The 19,289-nt window shown below is 48.2% G+C and overlaps 1 protein-coding gene across 3 annotated transcripts in view; it reads right to left on the reverse strand.

The window, feature by feature from the left end:
• CSMD2 (CUB and Sushi multiple domains 2) overlaps positions 1-19,289 on the reverse strand; it is a 668,701-nt gene that overhangs the window by 415,997 nt on the left and 233,415 nt on the right. For all 3 annotated transcript variants that reach the window (XM_067725393.1, XM_067725392.1, XM_067725391.1), the window contains exon 5: positions 5,893-6,100. In XM_067725393.1, the coding sequence (XP_067581494.1) occupies positions 5,893-6,100 (208 nt within the window). The remainder of the gene's footprint in view (positions 1-5,892; positions 6,101-19,289) is intronic.

The following is a 19,289-nucleotide window of genomic DNA, read 5'->3' on the forward strand; positions in this document are numbered from 1 at the left end:
CTCAGTCTTTCAAGGGGATAAAATGTTACTAGCAAAATTTTCAAACTGAATGTCTCTAAAGTAGATGGGAGTTTTTGTATCCCTACTTATAAAAACAAAAGCAAACAAGTGAAGGGAAACAAGGTCAAGAAAACCCCTCAAAGTTGAATTCAGAGAGTAGGTTGAACCTGCTTTCCAGGGAAGTTCTGTTTTCAAAAACAGCTGAAGTCTACTGGGTGGCCCTGGGGGCAGGACCTGGGAACTCCAGACAGTGGAGTCGACTTTCTTCTATTCTTCTCCAGGTGGAAGGGGCCACCAAGGCTCAGAGGTAGATGTCAGAGCCCCAGGGTGGGGGCACGGTGGAGAAAATCTTCACTAGAGAATCCCTGGGACCACTTCCTAGATCAGGGAAGGGAGCTCTTACATTGGCCAGGAGGCCCAGGCAGCAGTCCTAGAATGATGCCCACCCGCCCCTCATCTCCATCTCCCATATCAAAATGGTACCCACCCTTCAAGGCCCAACTCAACTGCAGGCCCCACCTGGAGCCCCAGGACAATGTGCTCCTCTGAAGCCCTGCAGTGTGTTCTTCCTTTTCCTACTTTACATGTTTGGTGGAGGCAAGTCTGTCACATAGAGGTCTGTGGGGGGCTTGGCTTGGGGGTGTGGGCACACAGAGAATGGGCAGCAGATCCCAAATGACTGGAGTGAAACAAAGAATGAAAATTGAAGTATATTGAAGGAAGCAAGGAAGAGAGGCTGGGAATCACAGCAGAGACTGACGCACAGAAGATGGGAGAGTGGTCCTGGGGTCTACACAGACATCCCAGGTGTGGGACGGAGCCATACGCACCCCCAACAAACACACGCCGGTGGCTGACACTTCTGCTGGCCCCCAGAAAAGGGCGGCTTCAATTCCGAGTGCAGGTCATGCCCTGCCCGCCCTCCCTGCCATAGGAGGAAATTGCCAAGGGGGTGGGGGCAGACAGCGGAAGGGGAGGAGCGAAGGAGGGAGGAAGGCCCTACAAACTGCATCTTCATCAATCAGAGACAGCGAGCGGGTCCCAGGCAGAGATGTTACTCCCCTCTCTCTGCGGTGCTCTCCTGGATATCCTTTCCATACACTCTGCCCCTGCTCTCCAAATCTGCAGGCCGCTGAGGGCAGGGGCTGTGCCAGGCTCCGGGGGAGCGCCCCTGCTTCCAGTCCGGCACAGAGTAGCCATTGGTAGCTGAATGAGTTGAACCTTCCTCTGCTTTTCTAAAAAGCAGCTAATTGGCCAGCCTGGGGCCGGGTCCAGGCAGAGAAGAGGTGATGCCGCCCGCAATGTGCTCACAAAGTGCGGCTCTGGGAAGACGGTTTCACCCTCCACCTTCTGACCTTTGCAAGGGCATCCTCTAGTCTGACCCAGGGGCTCTCTGCCAGTCTGCCTTACCTGGTTTCCAGGCAATTCCCCTGGGAGCTGGATCAGGCAGCGTGACCAGCCTGTGTGTGCCTTTCTGCCTGGTAAGATGCCACTGGTGGCAGGCTGGGAGATGGCCTCATGGGAGGCTCTGAGTGGCTGGAGATGCCTCTTCTTACCCTTTTCCCCTCAAAGAGTGAGCCCCTGCCTCTTGTCCCCATCCCAGGACTATTATTCCTACTATAAACCAGGCAGCAGTTTGCATGCTTATCCCTTTCCATATGCTTTGTAGGTTGGTAAAATGAGCCCCAATTTTCAGATGTGGAAACTGAGGTTCAGAGAGGTTAGTAAATATCCTGAGATTACACAGCTGTTAAGTGGATCTTGGTTTTGAGCCCAAGTCCATCTGACTCCCGAGCTTGCTATCTCCCCAGTTAGATGCCAAGGCGCAGGCTTGACACCTAATCCTGGAGACGCTGTACAGACCTCACCCCTGTTCTTGGAGGAGTGTCTGGCTTCCTCTCCTTCCTTGTAGCCCAGAGGAAGCGTCTGGTGAGACTCCAATGGAGAGAGGCCAGCATGAGGCAGAGGGAGAAGGGGACAGGCTCTGGGTGGACTTTAACTCACTGATTTTCTCCTTGACGGAGAGGCCGGCTCTGTAATGGGCTGACAATTATTTCTCCTCGTTACGATAACACGATCCTGATTCCCTCCAGGGACCCAGAACCCCGGGTTTTAAGAGTCTTCTTCATCCCTCAGCCCCAGCCCTCTGAAAATCCAGGGACCTCATGAGAAACTGGAGCAGTGGTGAGAGGATTTACCTAGAATTGGAGGGGAAGGAATGGGGCTCCCTGCAGGTCATTGCCAAGACTGGGTCAGAGCAGAAGAAAGACCACCACCTACCCCCGAGGAAGATGAGTGACAGAAAATCTGGCCCCTAAATTGAGTTCGGTGAACTAGAACTAGAAGTATGTACGTGTCAGGGGGTCTGACCTGGTGATGCGTATATGGCGATGACGTGGAGGGGGGTGTGTCCTTTGGCTGTGCGTGTGTGTGTATGTGTGTGTGTAGTGGGGGAGTAATACCAAATCTACTATGTGGATTGAAACTCTCAGTCAATTCAAACCCAGCTTTTGCTCCTGGTCAGTCGCACACACAAGAAGGCAATTAACTTTAGGGAGAGGAAGTCTAAGATGCTTGAGACCCTCTCAGCATGTCAGAGTTACAGGGTTCAGTGCTCACCATAGTAACAGCCTTTTCCTGCTCAAAACGAGTATGGTTGGATTCCCAGAGGCCAGTGATGGACAAGCACAACAGGAATCAGCAATCCACTGATTGATGTATGTACATCACAGGACTTTATAGTTACGGGCAAACGACGCTATCATGTATACTCCTCCCACCTCTGTCTTTCATTATGTCAGTGCAATTGATTATATCCTGCTGTATTTTTGGCTTTGAATTGTCCTTTGTTTTATGGAATAATGTTCTGAGGAGTTGGCAGGTTTTGTTTTTTTTTTTCTCTAATATCCTTACTTGGCAAAATAAAAAATTATCAACCCTATACTTCCCCGATTGGAAATTTTACTAGTCCATGAAATCCAAACCAGAGGAACCCCTAATTTAAACTCTCCTGTTTATATTCCCCCTTGGGGTAGGAGGACAGTGTGGAACCTGAGTCAGGGACAGTCTATGCCACCACCCTCTTCTGAATCAGCACGAATCTGCTACCCAATAAGGGAGATAGCGGACTTTTTTCTCTCAAAGGTGTCTCTGTTTTTCTCAATAGATAAAGGGATGTCCAGTTGTTCAAATTCATCTTTTCTAAGAAGATCTGCTGTCTTTCTATGCTTGGTGCAGAGCTCAAGAGAACAGCCTAAAATCGTAACATATGCTGATAAAAGCAGCATCCTTATAAACCAGGAGCATCACATTTTCACAGGAATCCTGGGCTACATAAAGGAGAGGGGCTGGGGAAAGAGCAGGTTCTTTGCACATACGTCCTGAGCCTCCATCCCGAGCCTCCAAGTTTGCTTATCCGTAGTTGCTATGCAGGTATAAATTAGAACAACAAATGCATCCTGCCTGGCAATGCATCAACCCTGTAAATAATTATAATTTAATCTTAGAGCAAAGAGTTCTGAATGACTCCCTTAACGATTTCCTCTGCTACATTCCTTCCCCAATGAGTGACTGAATAGGAAAAGGAATAACCTTTCAGATTTGCTTCACTCCAGAAGTTTGGACAACCGTGTACCCCCACACCTGGGGGGCAGAAGCTGTGGGAGACCATTTGGCCCGCAGACAAACAAGTGAGTGGAAGACGCTTTGGGGCTGGAAGAGAGGGAACCCGCAAGGATATTCATCTTCCTATCTGTTTATAGAAGTGAAAACTTGGAAACAATCTATCAAGAGATCTGATTGAGTACATTGTGTCAGTGTCACGAGGGAATGCCACACAGTCGACAATCCTTCACAAACATAGCATGATTCCTGTGCTGGCTGGCTAAGAAGATGGACTTTCAAGTCCAACTAACCTGGGCTTGAATCTCAGCTCTGCCCCTTACTACCTGTGTGACTTCAAGCAAGTGACATAACCTCTCTGGGCCTCGTTTTCCTCATCTGTAAAAGGAGGAAGATTATGCTACCTACTTCATAGAAGACGAAATGAAATTATAGCTGTAAGAGCTTAGAATTAGCCTGCCAAATATTGATAACAAAAGCTCAATAAATACTGTTTATTTACGAAATAAATACTATTATCACACCTATTATACTTTGGAGACATCTGTCATGACACAAGGAAAAAATTTTCATGATATAATGTTAAGTTAAAAGTACATAACTACTGATATATTTTAAGTTCCTAATTTTGTAATATTAAAATATATATAAGTGGCCAGCTAGCTCGATCTAGGCAAAGCAAAAAGGCCAAAGGGGAATACATCAAAATGTTAATACTTGTTATTCATTTCCTTATACCTTTTAATATTTTCTGTGTTTTCTATAAGGAGCATATGTATTACATTTATGACCAGAAAAATAGGTATTTTACAAAAAGAGTCAGGGGGACAGAAGGTCTTCAGGCTGGGCAGGTCCCTGGGAGTGCAGTTCAGTGAAGAGTCATCTAGAGTTCCACCCCAACTCTGAGCATCAAATATCTAGCCCCTGGCCCTGGACCAGCCTCCACACAGCAATTAGTCATCAGCTCACTGACGTCCCTCTCAACACCCCATCCAGGGTAGCAAATGACCTGAAGTGGCCAAGTTCACGCGACGAGCTGATGACACCAAGGTCTTCTGACTCCCAGGTCAGTGTGCCTTCCAGTACACCAGGAAATTTGAGTTTCCCGGTTCCCAAAGCTCTAAGTCCATATTTGGGAGGAGTCTGTTACCACTTTATCCCTCTCAAAGAGTCACACTTGGCTTCTGTTGTGGGTTTGTCTGATTGTCTCACCCTCAAAGGGCCATGTCCTTCTCAACTGGCGTTTCTACAACATAGCACGAAACCTGGTACAAAAGAGGTATTCGATATCCGCGGACACCTGTTTTCTTCCTCTCCCACCCCTCCTCCCCATCTCCGCCTGCGTCCCCAGCCCACTGACCACTGTGTCTGCCTTTCCGAGGCGCTATCTGCCCCTGACTTTTGTAGCTCCCACTTTCTGCTTCTCTCAGAGCCCTCGGTGACACCTCCTCTGCCTCCGTCCCAGGCACCGAGCCCTGCTTTCCCCAGCGCCGCGCAGCAACGAAGGCTACAAAGAAGCGCACTTAAGTGCATCCTTCTCTTGGCTCCCGATGTGCTGACCCAGGTCCCGGTGGTGCCCTTATGCTGATAACAGAGCCACCAGGAGAATACGAGAACATGTTCTGAACGCCACACCACCACTCTCACAGCTTGTCACCCAAACAGGAAGCTAAACACTCCCAAAGTCGACCTCAGTCTGGGCACGTCTCTGGGAGACCACAAGCAACTAAGGCTGGTGAGCCTTCATCATTCCTCTCTTCCCAAACCTGCCGACACCGGGTCTCCATGGCAGCGGAGTGGTAAAGCCAGAATGATAGAGAGCAGGCTAGTCCTTCCCGCAGAAATCGCGACACAATGCCTGTCCCATCTCAGAGCCCTGGGGATGGGAAAAGCAACCGCCACTCAGGGCTCCATTCCCTTTGTTGGATGCTTCCAGAAATGGAACAGTATTTCAAATCATTTCACTGAGACCCTGTCCATGTCCTGAGACCAGAACACTGTTAGTCTTACTGCAAGTCACTCGACCAAGGCCCATCCTGTAATTCTTCAGCAAGGACGTGCTTCAAATCAGATACGAAAATCACTGTAAAAATTTACCCCACCTCTAAAAATACATAGTGACTTCTCATTATGATGAGAGGAAGGCTCTTCAGCAGTGGGTGGAGGAAGTGGCAAAGGGGCCTTCAGCTGCAGGTCCAGGCGCTGAGGGGACCACATCCCAGTAAGCCACAGCTGCAGGGAACAGGGGAGGGGGCAGACAGGCACGCTTACCAGAGGGAGGAGCCTTCAGTCCCCGTGACTTCCAGAAAGTCGTAACCGTCCTCCAGCTGGAAGTCAATAAAGACCAGGGCGATGGTGTCCCCCAGCTCAGCCAGGATGGTCCAGGTGCAGTCGGCATTGTTGTGGTACTCCGAGGGGAAGTGCGGGCTGGAGATGATGCCGCTCTGGCCCCGCAGGGTTCCGCCGCATGCGTCGTCCGCTGTGGACAGAGACAGGAGGCTCACCGTGAGTCGGTCAGGTTCCCAGGCCATGGTACTCATCCTGTGCTTCACCCACGAGAGGCAGGGAGGGTCCTGGGACATGACGTGCAGAGAGGGTGCCCCAAGACCCTAGTCTGAGTTGGCCTCATAACAATGATACTAACATGATACTAACATGATACATAACAATGATACTAACATGATACTAATGATAATAACAATGATACACTTCCAAAGCTCTTATCACATGCCAGACCCCGTTCTGAGAATTTTAGTTATCACTGCTCTCAATGGACAGATGAGGAAACCAAGGCACAGGGAGGTGATGTAACCTGCCTGAGGTCACACAGCCAACAAGCTAGGCTAACGAGTTGGGTGAACTGTGCCCTTTGGAGCACGTTTTTAACTACTATACCACACTGTTCTGCAACGACCAGGAAGGAAGGAGAAATCAGTTGTCACGTTTATTTCCACGGTCACGACTGTGGTGACCAGGATGTTTTTTCCCACCAGATCTTGGTACACCTCAGATGTGAGGGAACAAAACAAAAACTCAGCACAGCTCCCTTGAGCAAAACTCAAAGGGCATTCCAGGCCCGTCACAGATTGGCCGGACCTCTGCAATCTTCCCTCCTGCTCCTTGGGCCCAGGCCAGCTCTGTTCTAGTGCTGTGTGTGGTCAGACCTGCTGGGCTCTGTTCACATCGCTCCCTCTGCCTGGGATGCCCCTTGTCCACAGCAAGTCTTCTGATGCTTTGAGACCCAACTTCAAAGCCACGTCTCGGTAAAGCCTCGTTTCCCCAAGCTTTTAGTAATGGATCTCTCCTCTGTGCTCCTGGAGCAAAGTGTCCAACTTCAGACACGGTACTTGGCACTGTTTGAATGACCTGTCACATGTCTGTCTGCCACTCTAGGTTCTGAACTTGCTGGGAATCCCCAAGGGCTGGGACCACGTCTTACTCATCCCTGCAGCACATCCTGGTGGAGTGGCACTGCTCCAGCCTAAATCCCAGCTGAGACTTGATTTTCAGAAACAATGATCCAAGGAACATGCTCTGACATAAAGTATTTAAGAGCACTGGTTTTTCAATTATTGCAGACTCAATGTGAATCCCTCCTCTAGGGCTTCCAGCTGGGTGACTTAGTGGACGTTATCCAAATTTCCTAAGCCTGCCCTCCTGGAGCTTGTATGCAAGTAAGTGATCGTAATCCACTTAGCATATCATGTATTAGACATACGGACTATGTTGTAAAGAAAGGAAAAATGCAGTATCAGGGTTCAAACGTGTATCAGAGGCAGCAGAGTAACAACAATCAAAGCTACTGCTTATTAAGCACTTCCACTGTGCCAGGCGCTATTCTAACTACTCTACATACTTCATGACCCTACGAAGTATTATTCCCATTTTACAGGTAAAGAAACCAAGGCACAAAGAGTTTCTGTTATTTGCCAAAGGCACAGCGTATAGTGATTAAAGGAGCTGGGATTTTTAAGCCCAACAGTCTGATTACAGGGCCTATGCTCTTAACCAACACATTCTTGTCTCCCAGGAGTATATTTGAGGACAGAGATAAAGCAGTACATTACTTTGCTTGGGTGAGTCAGTTTGGGAAAGCTTAATGCAGGAGGCGCCATTAGAGCTGGGTTTTGAAGGATGACTAGGAGATCATTAGAGAAGAAATGGAAAGGCATTTATGAGAAAAGAGAACCAAAGGTCATAAGCATGGAAGCCCCAAAGCACAAGGCATATCTAAGATAAGTAGTTCTAGATGGCCTAACACAGAGTGAACAGAGAGGAATGATGGGCGATGGGACTGGAAATGTAGAAGGAACCCCATGACAGAGAGTACTGGGCCCAAAAAGATTGGAAGCAGCGGACCATATTGGAAAGAAAATGGATTTTAGGATGAGGAAGGTGAAGATTTGAATTCAGGTTCCACAGTTTGCCAACCATGGGACCTTGGCTGATTTATTTCTCTAAGCTTCATTCTGCTTCTCTGTAAATGGCTTCTTATGACAACTGAATGGCATAATTAATGTGACAGTACCGAGCATTAGCCAGAGACTAGCACGTGTTAGATGCCCAACTGGTGCCAAGTTCTCCTTTTCTTTCCACTTCATCTTGAAGATCAAAGGCAGTGAGGAAACAGGATTAAATTTGCATCATAGAAAGACCACTGTGGCCGTGGCACAGACGAGGTCTGAGCTGGGGGAGCGGGCAGGATGCCCTTGATAGTGCAGAGTCACCAAAGTCAAGGTGAGGCCAGATGTGATCTGAGCTAAGGCCCTGGGGGGGTGGGGGGAGGATCTGATTGAGAGATAGTTGGGAAGTAGAATCTACAGGACGAGTGGTCCAGAGGGATGAATTCCAGGCTTCAGCTACGAGCATCTGGATGGATGAAAGGTGCCGTCCTGCAGCAGGGAACCCAGGACGGGGGCATCTTGTGGTGCGGAAGGCAACCAGGGCTCAGTTCTGGACATCAGGGCTGAGTGTGTGCGGGGGATGAACCAGTGGAGAGATGGAGCTGACAGGTGGATAAACAGAAGCAGTGTGGGATGGAGATAAAAGTGAGTTTATTCAGTGGCCCCAAACTATTCTTACGAATGTCGTTCTACAGGGTCACCGTCTATTTCAAGAGAGTGAGCCCATTTCTACATGCCAGCTCCCTGGTATGTATGAGCACAGAAATGAAGGCACGTCACTCAGTAGGGACTCATGAATGTTTCCCTCCCACACTCATTAAGTGAGCACCTACTGTGTGCCAGACACTGGGCCAGGACCAGCACTACATCATGAAAAGCTTGATTTCATCCCTGCCCCAAGTGTTTCTCACACACAGTGGCTCCCCAGAATTGTTATAACCGAGGTGTCGAGGTATAGTGATAGCAGATGGGACTTAGGGAAGGCTTCACACAGGAGGCAACATTTGTGTTGAAACATTCATTCATTCAACAAATGTTTACTGAGTGCCTATTATGTGTCAGGCACTTTTCTAGGCGCTAGGGATTCGTCGGCAAATAAAACAAAAGAAAATCCCTACCCTCATGGAGCTTACATTCCAGTCAGAGGGAAACAGACAATACCCAAGATAAATAAGTAAACCCTATGGTAAGTGAGGTGGTGATAAATGCAGAACGGAGATGGGGAGTATTCTGCACTGGAAGTGGGGGTATGGACATTGCAGAAAGGTGGTCAGGGAAGGCCTCGCTGAGGAGCTGACATCTGAGCCAAGACCTGAAGGAGGGAGAGGGAAAGCCAGACAGTTATCTGGGGAAAGAGCAGTCCAGATGGAAGAGCAAGTGCAAAGGCCATGGTGTGCAGAGGCCTGGCACTGTTGAAGGGCCCGGAGCACTGGAGTGAGGAGGAGAGTGGCAGGGACAAGGCCCCGTGGAGGACCTTTGAGGCCATTGTTAGGGCTTGGGCTTTAACTTGAGTGAGATGAGAAGCCAGCGGATGGTTCTGAGCAGATGACATGATCTGACTGGTGTATTAACAGGATCCCTTGAGGTGCTATGCAGACAACAGACCAAAGAGGAAGACGGCAGAAGCAAGAGCTTGTCGAGGCTATGGTGATGGTTCAGGAGAGAGATGATGGTGGCCTGGACCAGGTGGTACTAGTGAGAGGGAGTCAGTGACTGACTGCATTTTGAATGCTGAGCTAGCAGGATCCACTTCAACTGAGGGCTGACTGCCCGGTAGGATCAGGCGAAAGTGTGTCCTGGGCAGCGGAAAGGCAAGAGCAAGGCGGCTGCAGGGGTGAGAGCGTCATTTAGGGACTTGGTCAGGACTGTGTGAACTCAAAGAGCAAAGGCAGAAATGGTGGAGCTGGGCTGGGAGGGAGGCAAGGGCTGTGCTGTGAAGGGCCTCGGATGCCAAGGAAAGGAGCTGTGGGTCTATTCTCTCCCTCCTCCCTTTCTCTTTCACTACCTCCAATCCAGGTGCCCAGGCCCCGTGAAGGGAGGAGGGAGGGAGGGAAGGTAGGCAGATTGCCTTGCCTAGCTTTAAATCTAGTTTGTCGGTGCTATTTGTTTGTTGTATCAAATCACACGGTATTTCCACCCTGGGTATCTCTCTGGCAGGAGCCTATGAAGTTTGACATTCAAGGCAGGGTTTGTCTCCTTCTGATGTAAATCACTTCACTGTGACCACTACCAGGGAGGTAAGCTACAGAAGCCAGCCAGCAAGCGGGAATTTGTCAATGTCACTCCCAGCAAGCACTGGGCCTGCCGGCCCCAGTAGTCCCACGTTGGCCCTGTCTACAGCAGGTGGAAGTATCTACACCCCTAGCCACAGTGGCTTCATCTTGGCTGCACTGAAGGTTAGGAAAATCATGGTCAAAGAAGACACACTTAACCTGGACCTTGAAAAAGGAGTAGGAGTGTGCTGGAGGGAGAGAAAAATAAGGGGCTCCCGTCAGAGGAAACAGGGCATCTGGAGGTAAGGGGGTCCGAAAGGGTGTGGTGTGCTTGGGGAGCGGTCGGCTTTCCTCCAGATGAAGGTGCAGGATGCAGAGGTGTGTGATGGGGTGGACGTGGAGAGGAAGGTAGCGGTCAGCTCAGAAAGGCCCTGGTGGTCTTGCCAAAGGGATGGATTCTACCCTGCAGGTGTCGGGTAGACGTGCCAGTTTGTCAGCAGCGAGTGAAAGCCCAGGCCTGCTTTAGAAAGATGACTCCTGGTCCCCACGTGATGGATGGATGATGTGGTTTTGCGGTGGCGAGTGTGCCCAGTGGGGAGAAAGCAGTGAGGAGAACGGTGAAGAGGCTGTGCCCGACGTCAGAGCCTGAACCCATGGCCATGGGAGGGAAGAGAAGGAACAGAAGAGATTCAAGAACAAGGCTGGGGGAGAAGCAAGAGGATGTGGCTTCCACCACCCAGGAGTGGGCTGTGAAGGGGAGGAGGGGAAGAGCATGCTGAGGTCTCTAACAGGGTAACAGTGCTGAGAATGACAGGGATGCGGGATGGTGATGACCCCTTCCCCGCCCCCACGCTGAATGTGAGCGCAAGAGGGATAGGCAGGTGGGCCTGGAGCCTAGAGACCAAGAGGCCAGGAGTGGGCGGGATGAAGAGGGAGCTGGCTCCACAGGAGTGAAGACGGCCAGGGGCAGAAGACATTTAACGGGCAGCAGGCAGAAGCAGAAGCTCCTGAAAGGAGGCTGAGAAGGAGCTCCCACAGGCCTGCAGTCCACACGGTCTGCGCGTCTAGATGATGACGCAGCAGCAGAAAGGCTGCAGCGGAAGCAGGTCTTGGGGGAGAGAGAACAACTCCTCAGCCTCCTGCCTGGTTCCTGGTCCTAGAAACCCTTCTAGGTATCCATCTTATGTCGTTCCCAACACACCCTGACCAAGACCGTCCTCATCCTCTCCTCCCACGACACTCAGCCTTCTTCCAGTTTCCTGTCTTGGAGGGGGGGTGTCAGCACTATTCACCCCATGCCTCATGGCAGAGCTGGGGGACATCCTCAACCCCTCCTGCCCCCCACACGCAACAGTGACCAAAGCCTGTCTGTCCTTCTAAGCGGCTCTTGATTCGGTCTCCTGTCTTCACTGCATCTGCTCTACCCTAAGCCACATCGTGGTCCAAGCCCAGCCATGAAGTCTCCCTCCTGTGTCTAAGCATCCCTCCTGCCCCAGCACACCCATTCCTAACACAGAAGCCTGAGTGATCCCAAACAGTACAGACCTGATGACACCACGCCCTTCAGCAGGGACCTTCGACAACTGCACTGTCACTCAGAATATCCTATCCGGGGGCTGACATGGACCTCACAGGGCCTCGCCTCATACCAGCCTCTACCTGCCCACTTTCTGTAACCACACCGGCCTCCTCCCAGCTCTTCTGTTGCACCAAGCATCTCTCTGCCCAAGGACCTTTGAAAGTGCTACTTTCTCTTTCTGAAAACGTCTTCCCTACCTCCTTGGGCCTGGCTGGCCCCTGCTTAGCCTTTAGGTCCCAGTCTAAGTGTCGCTTCTCAAGGACCGTTCCAGAAACAGAATACCCCTTCTCCCCATCATATGCTTTTAGAGCACCACATACTTTCCCATAATCAATTGATCAACTTAGTAATTTATTTAATGTCTAGACAGTAAAGTCCATGAGGGCAGGGGCCATGTCTGTTCTGTCCCCAGCAGCTACCACATTTCCTAGTGTATAGCAGGCACCCAATAAATATCTGTTGAACAAATAAATGATACAGGAAACTGAAGCTCAGAAAGGTTCAGAAGGTAACTTTGAGAAGGTGATGCAGTACGTGGCCAACTTAGGATTCCAGCTGAGTCTCTCTGGACCAGGACTGTGGTCTCCTCCATTACATCACACTTCTTGAAACCAAGCAGGATCCTGTTGGATATTCCCAGGGACAGACCCTTCCCTTCCCCCCCCTAGTATCCCCCACCTCTTGTTTCTAAAATATCTTTAGCCTCCACCATCAGCCTCCTTTGGTATCAGCCTCCACCATGATACCAAAACCAGACAAAGATGTCACAAAGAAAGAAAACTACAGGTCAATATCACTGATGAACGTAGATGCAAAAATCCTCAACAAAATACTAGCAAACAGAATCCAACAGCACATGAAAAGGATCATACACCATGATCAAGTGGGGTTTAGCCCAGGAATGCAAGGATTCTTCAATATATGCAAATCAATCAATGTGATAAACCATACTAACAAATTGAAGGAGAAAAACCATATGATCATCTCAATAGATGCAGGAAAAGCTTTTGACAAAATTCAACACCATTTATGATAAAAAACCTTCTAGAAAGTAGGCATACAGGGAACTTACCTCAACATAGAAAAGGCCATATATGACAAACGCACAGTCAACATCATTCTCAATGGTGAAAAACTGAAACCATTTCCTCTAAGATCAGGAACAAGACAACGTTGTCCACTCTCACCACTATTATTCAACATAGTTTCGGAAGTTTTAGCCACAGCAATCAGAGAAGAAAAAGAAATAAAAGGAATCCAAATTGGAAAAGAAGAAATACTGTTATTGTTTGCAGACGACATGATACTATACATAGAGAATCCTAAAGAGGCTACCAGAAAATTACTAGAGCTAATCAATGAATTTGGCAAAGTAGCAGGATACAAAATTAATGCATAGAAACCTCTTGCATTCCAATACATTAATGATGAAAAATCTGAAAGAGGAATTAAGGAAACACTCCCATTTGCCACTGCAACAAAAAGAATAAAATACCTAGGAATAAACCTACCTAAGGAGACAAAAGACCTGTATGAAGAAAACTATAGGGGCTTCCCTGGTGGCGCAGTGGTTGAGAGTCTGCCTGACAATGCAGGGGACACGGGTTTGTGCCCCAGTCCGGGAAGATCCTACATGCCGCGGAGCGGCTGGGCCCATGAGCCATGGCCACTGAGCCTGTGTGTCTGGAGCCTGTGCTCCACAATGGGAGAGGCCACAACAGTGAGAGCCCTGTGTACCGCAAAAAAAAAAAAAAAGAAAACTATAAGACACTGATGAAAGAAATTAAAGATGATACAAACAGATGGGGACATAGACCATGTTCTTGGATTGGAAGAATCAACATTGTGAAAATGACTCTACTACCCAAAGCAATCTACAGATTCAATGCAATCCCTATCAAACTACCAATGGCATTTTTCACAGAAGTAGAACAAAAATTTTCACAATTTGTATGGAAACACAAAAGACCCCGAACAGCCAAAGCAATCCTGAGAAAGAAAAATGGAGCTGGAGGAATCAGGCTCCCTGACTTCAGACTATACCACAAAGCTATAGTAATCAAGACAGTATGGTACTGGCACAAAAACAGAAATTAGATCTATGGAACAGGATAGAAAGCCCAGAGATAAACCCACACATATATGGTCACCTTATCTTTGATAAAGGAGGCAAGAATATACAGTGGAGAAAAGACAGCCTCTTCAATAAGTGATGCTGGGCAAACTGGACAGCTACATGTAAAAGAATGAAATTAGTACACCCCCTAACACCATACACAAAAATAAACTCAAAATGGATTAAAGACCTAAATCCAATGCCAGACACTATAAAACTCTTAGAGGAAACCATAGGCAGAACACTCCATGACATAAATCACAGCAAGATCCTTTTTGACCTACCTCCTAGAGAAATGGAAATAAAAACAAAAATAAAAAATGGGACCTAATGAAACAAAAGCTTCTGCACAGCAAAGGAAACCATAAACAAGACAAAAAGACAACCCTCAGTATGGGAGAAAATATTTGCAAACGAAGCAACTGACAAAGGATTAATCTCCAAAATTTACAAGCAGCTCATGCAGCTCAATATCAAAAAAACAAACAACCGAATCCAAAAATGTGCAGAAGACCTAAATAGACATTTCTCCAAAGAAGATACAGGATTGCCAAGAAACACATGAAAGGATGCTCAGAATCACTAATCATTAGAGAAATGCAAATCAAAACTACAATGAGGTATCACCTCACACAGTCTGAATGGCCATCATCAAAAAATCTACAAACAATAAATCCTGGAGAGGGTGTGGAGGAAAGGGAACACTCTTGCACTGTTGGTGGGAATGTAATTGATACAGCCACTACGGAGAACAGTATGGAAGTTCCTCAAAAAACTAAAAATAGAACTACCATATGACCCAGCAATCCCACTACTGGGCATATACCCTGAGAAAACCATAATTCAAAAAGAGTCATGTACCACAATGTTCATTGCACCTCTATTTACAATATCCAGGACATGGAAGCAACCTAAATGCCCATCGACAGATGAATGGATAAAGAAGATGTGGCACATATATACAATTGAATACTACTCAGCCGTAAAAAGAAATGAAATTGAGTTATTTGTAATGAGGTGGATGGACCTCAGTCTGTCATACAGAGTGAAGTAAGTCAGAGAGAGAAAAACAAATACCATATGCTAACACATATATATATGGAATCTAAAACAAAAAAAATGGTTTTGAAGAACCTAGGGGCAGGACAGGAATGAAGACACAGACATAGAGGATGGACTTGAGGACACGGGGAGGGGGAAGGGTAAGCTGGGATGAAGTGAGAGAGCAGCATGTACATATATACACTTCCAAATGTAAAACAGATGGCTAGTGGGAAGCAGCCGCATAGCACAGGGAGATCACCTTGGTGCTCTGTGACCACCTAGAGGGGTGGGATAGGTAGGGTGGGAGGGAGATGCAACAGGGAGGACACATGGGGATGTAGGTATATGCATAGCTGATTCACTTTGTTATACAGCAGAAACTAACACACCACTGTAAAGTGATTATACTCCAATAAAGATGTTAAAAAAAAAGTATATCTAGCTGAGAGCTAACTTAGCTAGTAAGGTTCAAAATGGTTCAGTAAAAAAAAAAAAAAAAAAAAAAAAAAAAAGAGCAATGTACCACAATGTTCATTGCACCTCTATTTACAATAGCCAGGATATGGAAGCAACATAGGTGTCCATTGACAGATGAATGGATAAAGATGTGGCACATATGTACAATGGAATATTACTCAGCCATAAAAAGAAATGAAACAGAGTTTTTGTAGTGAGGTCGATGGACCCAGAGTCTGTGATACAGAGTGAATTAAGTCAGAAAGAGAAAAACAAATACCGTATGCTAACACATATATACGGAATCTAAAAAAAAAAAAAGTTTCTGAAGAACCTAGGGGCAGGAGAAGAATAAAGACGCAGATGTAGAGAATAGACTTGAGGACACGAGGAGGGGGAAGGGTAAGCTGGGACGAAGTGAGAGAGTGGCATGGACATATATACACTACCAAATGTAAAATCGATATCTAGTGGGAAGCAGCCGCATAGCACAGGGAGATCAGCTCAGTGTTTCGTGACCACCAAGAGGGGTGGGATATGGAGCATGGGAGGGAGATGCAAGAGGGAGGGGACATGGGGATATATGTATATGTATAGCTGGTTCACTTTGTTATAAAGCAGAAACTAACACACCATCATAAAGCAATTATACTCCAATAAAGGTGTTAAAAAAAAGAAAAAGGTTTAGCGTCATAGGCCTTCCCTGAATCCCAAAGAGTACATTTAATTAGAAAAGTGAAACAATGCAGAAACAAAGGAAAAGAGTCAAGCAAGACAAAATAACAATAGTTTGGCCATAAAACAAAGTCAAGGGCCTTTAGTTCCGCCTCAAGGGCTATAGACAATATCCTGAGCCATATCCTTGTGTTGTTTTGCAGAGACTAAAACCCTCACCGGGTGAAAGAAGTTAACTGCATGCTGACCACCAGCATGTAGAACCCATATCTGTTGGAACCAGAAGGTTGATGATGTTGACTCCCAATTACCTCACCACCAACCAATCAGAAGAAATGTCCGCGAGCTGATCAGGCACCCCGTGACCCTCTCCCTCACCTTGTTTTTGAAAACCCTTGTGTGAATGCCATCAGGGAGTTCGGGTCTTTTAAACGTGAGCTGCCCATTCTCTTTGCTTGGCCTTGCAATAAACGCTGTACTTTCCTTCACCACAATCCTGTGTCAGTAGTTTGGCTCTGCTGTGCATCAGGTGAGCAGACCCAGGTTTGGCTCAGTAACACTCCCTGCTTGATAGCAGTTTGGTAAGCCATCCTGACACAGTCAAACTTCCCAATTTTAGTCAACGACTTCCAGACTGTGCTGGAACTGAGCACTCGGAGCTTAAGACCCTCTAGCCAGAGGCGCCTGTCTACTCTGAAGATGGTACCTTTGCCGTTGGAGTCTTCCCTGCCTCTCAGGCTCCTTTGACACCCTTGTTCCTGCACCATTCTGTTTTGATTGAAGATGCTGTAAAAGTTGTTTGGAGGTTTTCTCACACTTTAAACAAGGTATCATATTTCATGGTTACAACTTCAGAGTCATAAAATATAACCTTCAGCTGACACCACACTCCTAAAATATTAATTTACACTTTCTCCTTCTGTGGCGATGGGCATTCTCCATTGTTATTAAGTCATGTATATTCTAGGGTGCAGGTGTGTTATGCTGATAGCTGCCTTTCCAAGTTTATGACTTTATTTATGATTGTCTTTAAGTTCCACTGAAATTTCCTCAATTAACTATAATTTTAGAGAACTATCCCTCAGCTCCCTTTGATGTCTGTTAACTCTCCAGTGACTCACAAATTTCAGGTAGGAATGGAGGAACCTACATTGTATTCCTCCCCACCCCACCCCCCACCATTTCAGGCCAATTCCAGGGCACAATCTTGGATGCCTAGAAGCTTTGGGGCCCTTGGCATTGGGGTTCTACCCGTATCCTCCCTCCCCAGGGCTACTCAGCCTCTGAGGAAAGGAAAATTCCAACAGGCCCCCTACTGGGGAGAAGCTACCATCTTACAACTCTAGTGCAAGGCTGAGAGGGCCAGGGCATCGTTGCCCCAAACCCACCAGCAGTGCTCCCCCTTTCCTTGTACTGTGCGGCTCAGTGTCCCTGCTCAACCTCATCAGTCCACTCTTCTCAGGATTCTGCCCCTTTATCCTTGGCTTTATCAAGGACACCCCTTCTTAAATGCCAACTGCCCGAGAGCACTGTTACTTCCGCCACCCCCAGAATTCTTCGTAGAAACTTCCCCCGAGGTGACCTTCTGAGAGGATGAATGTAAACAGGCCACGGTATTCGGCCATGTGCCTCTTCTTTGCTGCACTTTCATTACAGGCCAGGCATCGTGCTAAATGCTGTACCTGCATTTTCTCATTGAATCCTCAAACTGCTCAAAGAGACAGGTGTTACGTCACCCACAGTTAACAGATGAGGAAACTGAAGCTCAGAGAGTTTTTAAAACTTGCCCACAGTCACCCGGCTACTAAATGCTGGAGCCAGGATTCAAATCCATAACTCTCTGACTCCAGACCCACGCCAGTATCCACCTATTTCTCTGCCTCTCAGGCCTTGGTCACTGCAATGCCAGTCTTGACGTGGGCTTCCGGAAGCCCCAGATCCTGGAGGGGGCTTTTCCAGGTGGGAGAAGCCTCTTCCCACTCCCCATCTTCTCTGCCTGACGGGCCTGAGGCAGAGGCATTGTGCATTCTCCACAGCTAGGACCCCGCCACCCACGCTCAGGTAGAGGTGGGTGAGTCTTGGGTCAGGTTTCCTCATAAGAGACCCTGGTCCCCCAGACCCTGGCCCCCACCCCAAAGTGGCATCTGCCCAGCAGAACCGCCTCAGGCCCTTTCCCTGGGGCTTCTCTCCTAAAGAGCTCCTGGTACAAGTTAAAGAGGAAGGTCAAAGGGAAACCACAGCAGACGGGGCAGTCCCTGGTCTGGTGGACCCGTGCAGGGGATGTACCTAAGAGGGGACCAAGTTGTTGGGTCCCGGACCAAACTGCAGGAGCTCTGGAAGTAACGATGCCATCATGAGTCTCTTGCCATGGGTCACAGGCCATCGTCCTTGTCTACAGTAGACAGGGTTGGCCAAGATCGTGGCTGGCAGGCACATGGACTTGGGCAGAATCACCCTCTAGCTGTGTGACCACAGGCAAAGTACCTCACCTCACCAGGTCTCACTGTAAGATCTTAACCTCCTGGGGTTTTTGTAAGGATTAAATTAGATAACACAAGGTCTGGCACATAGCTAGTGCTTGATAAACGCCGGCCAGTGATGGCCGTGGCTCTGAGAACCACGACAGCTAACTGTCATTGAGTCATTGCTGTGAACAAGGCCCTCTGCTGCGAGTGGAGCATTGATCAACTTGAGCCCCACTTCACCTTCTGAGTTAAGTACTACTGTTATCATAATTCACAGGTGAGAAAACCAGGGCACAGAGAAGGGCACTCACACCCACAATCACTCAGCTAGTGGGTGTGAGTGGCAAGGCCAGGATTTGAATCCAGGTGATCGAACTCCAGAGCCCACATTCTGCGTGGTTCTGTGATAGTAACAGTAGTGATGGCAAAGGCGACAGGAGAAGGACTAGTGAGCCCAGCGGTAGTAGGGGGACCCCGTAGTTAGGAATGCCCTCTGGGAGCCATGGTCCATGCCAAGTCCCTGTGCTTGGAATCACTCAATGTCCACACTGTCTGGCAGGGTATGTGGTGCTTTCTGTATGCTGTATAATTTGAACAGCGCAAGGGGTCCCAGCATGCAGTCCCCAGACCCTCCTGGCTATCTCCATTGCCACGTAGGGTCTCTCACCCCTCTCCTGATCTCTTTCTGGCTTGGAACTGCCCCCAGCCACAGAACTG

Source organism: Pseudorca crassidens, chromosome 2, assembly GCF_039906515.1.
Source record: "Pseudorca crassidens isolate mPseCra1 chromosome 2, mPseCra1.hap1, whole genome shotgun sequence".
NCBI lineage: Eukaryota > Metazoa > Chordata > Mammalia > Artiodactyla > Delphinidae > Pseudorca > Pseudorca crassidens.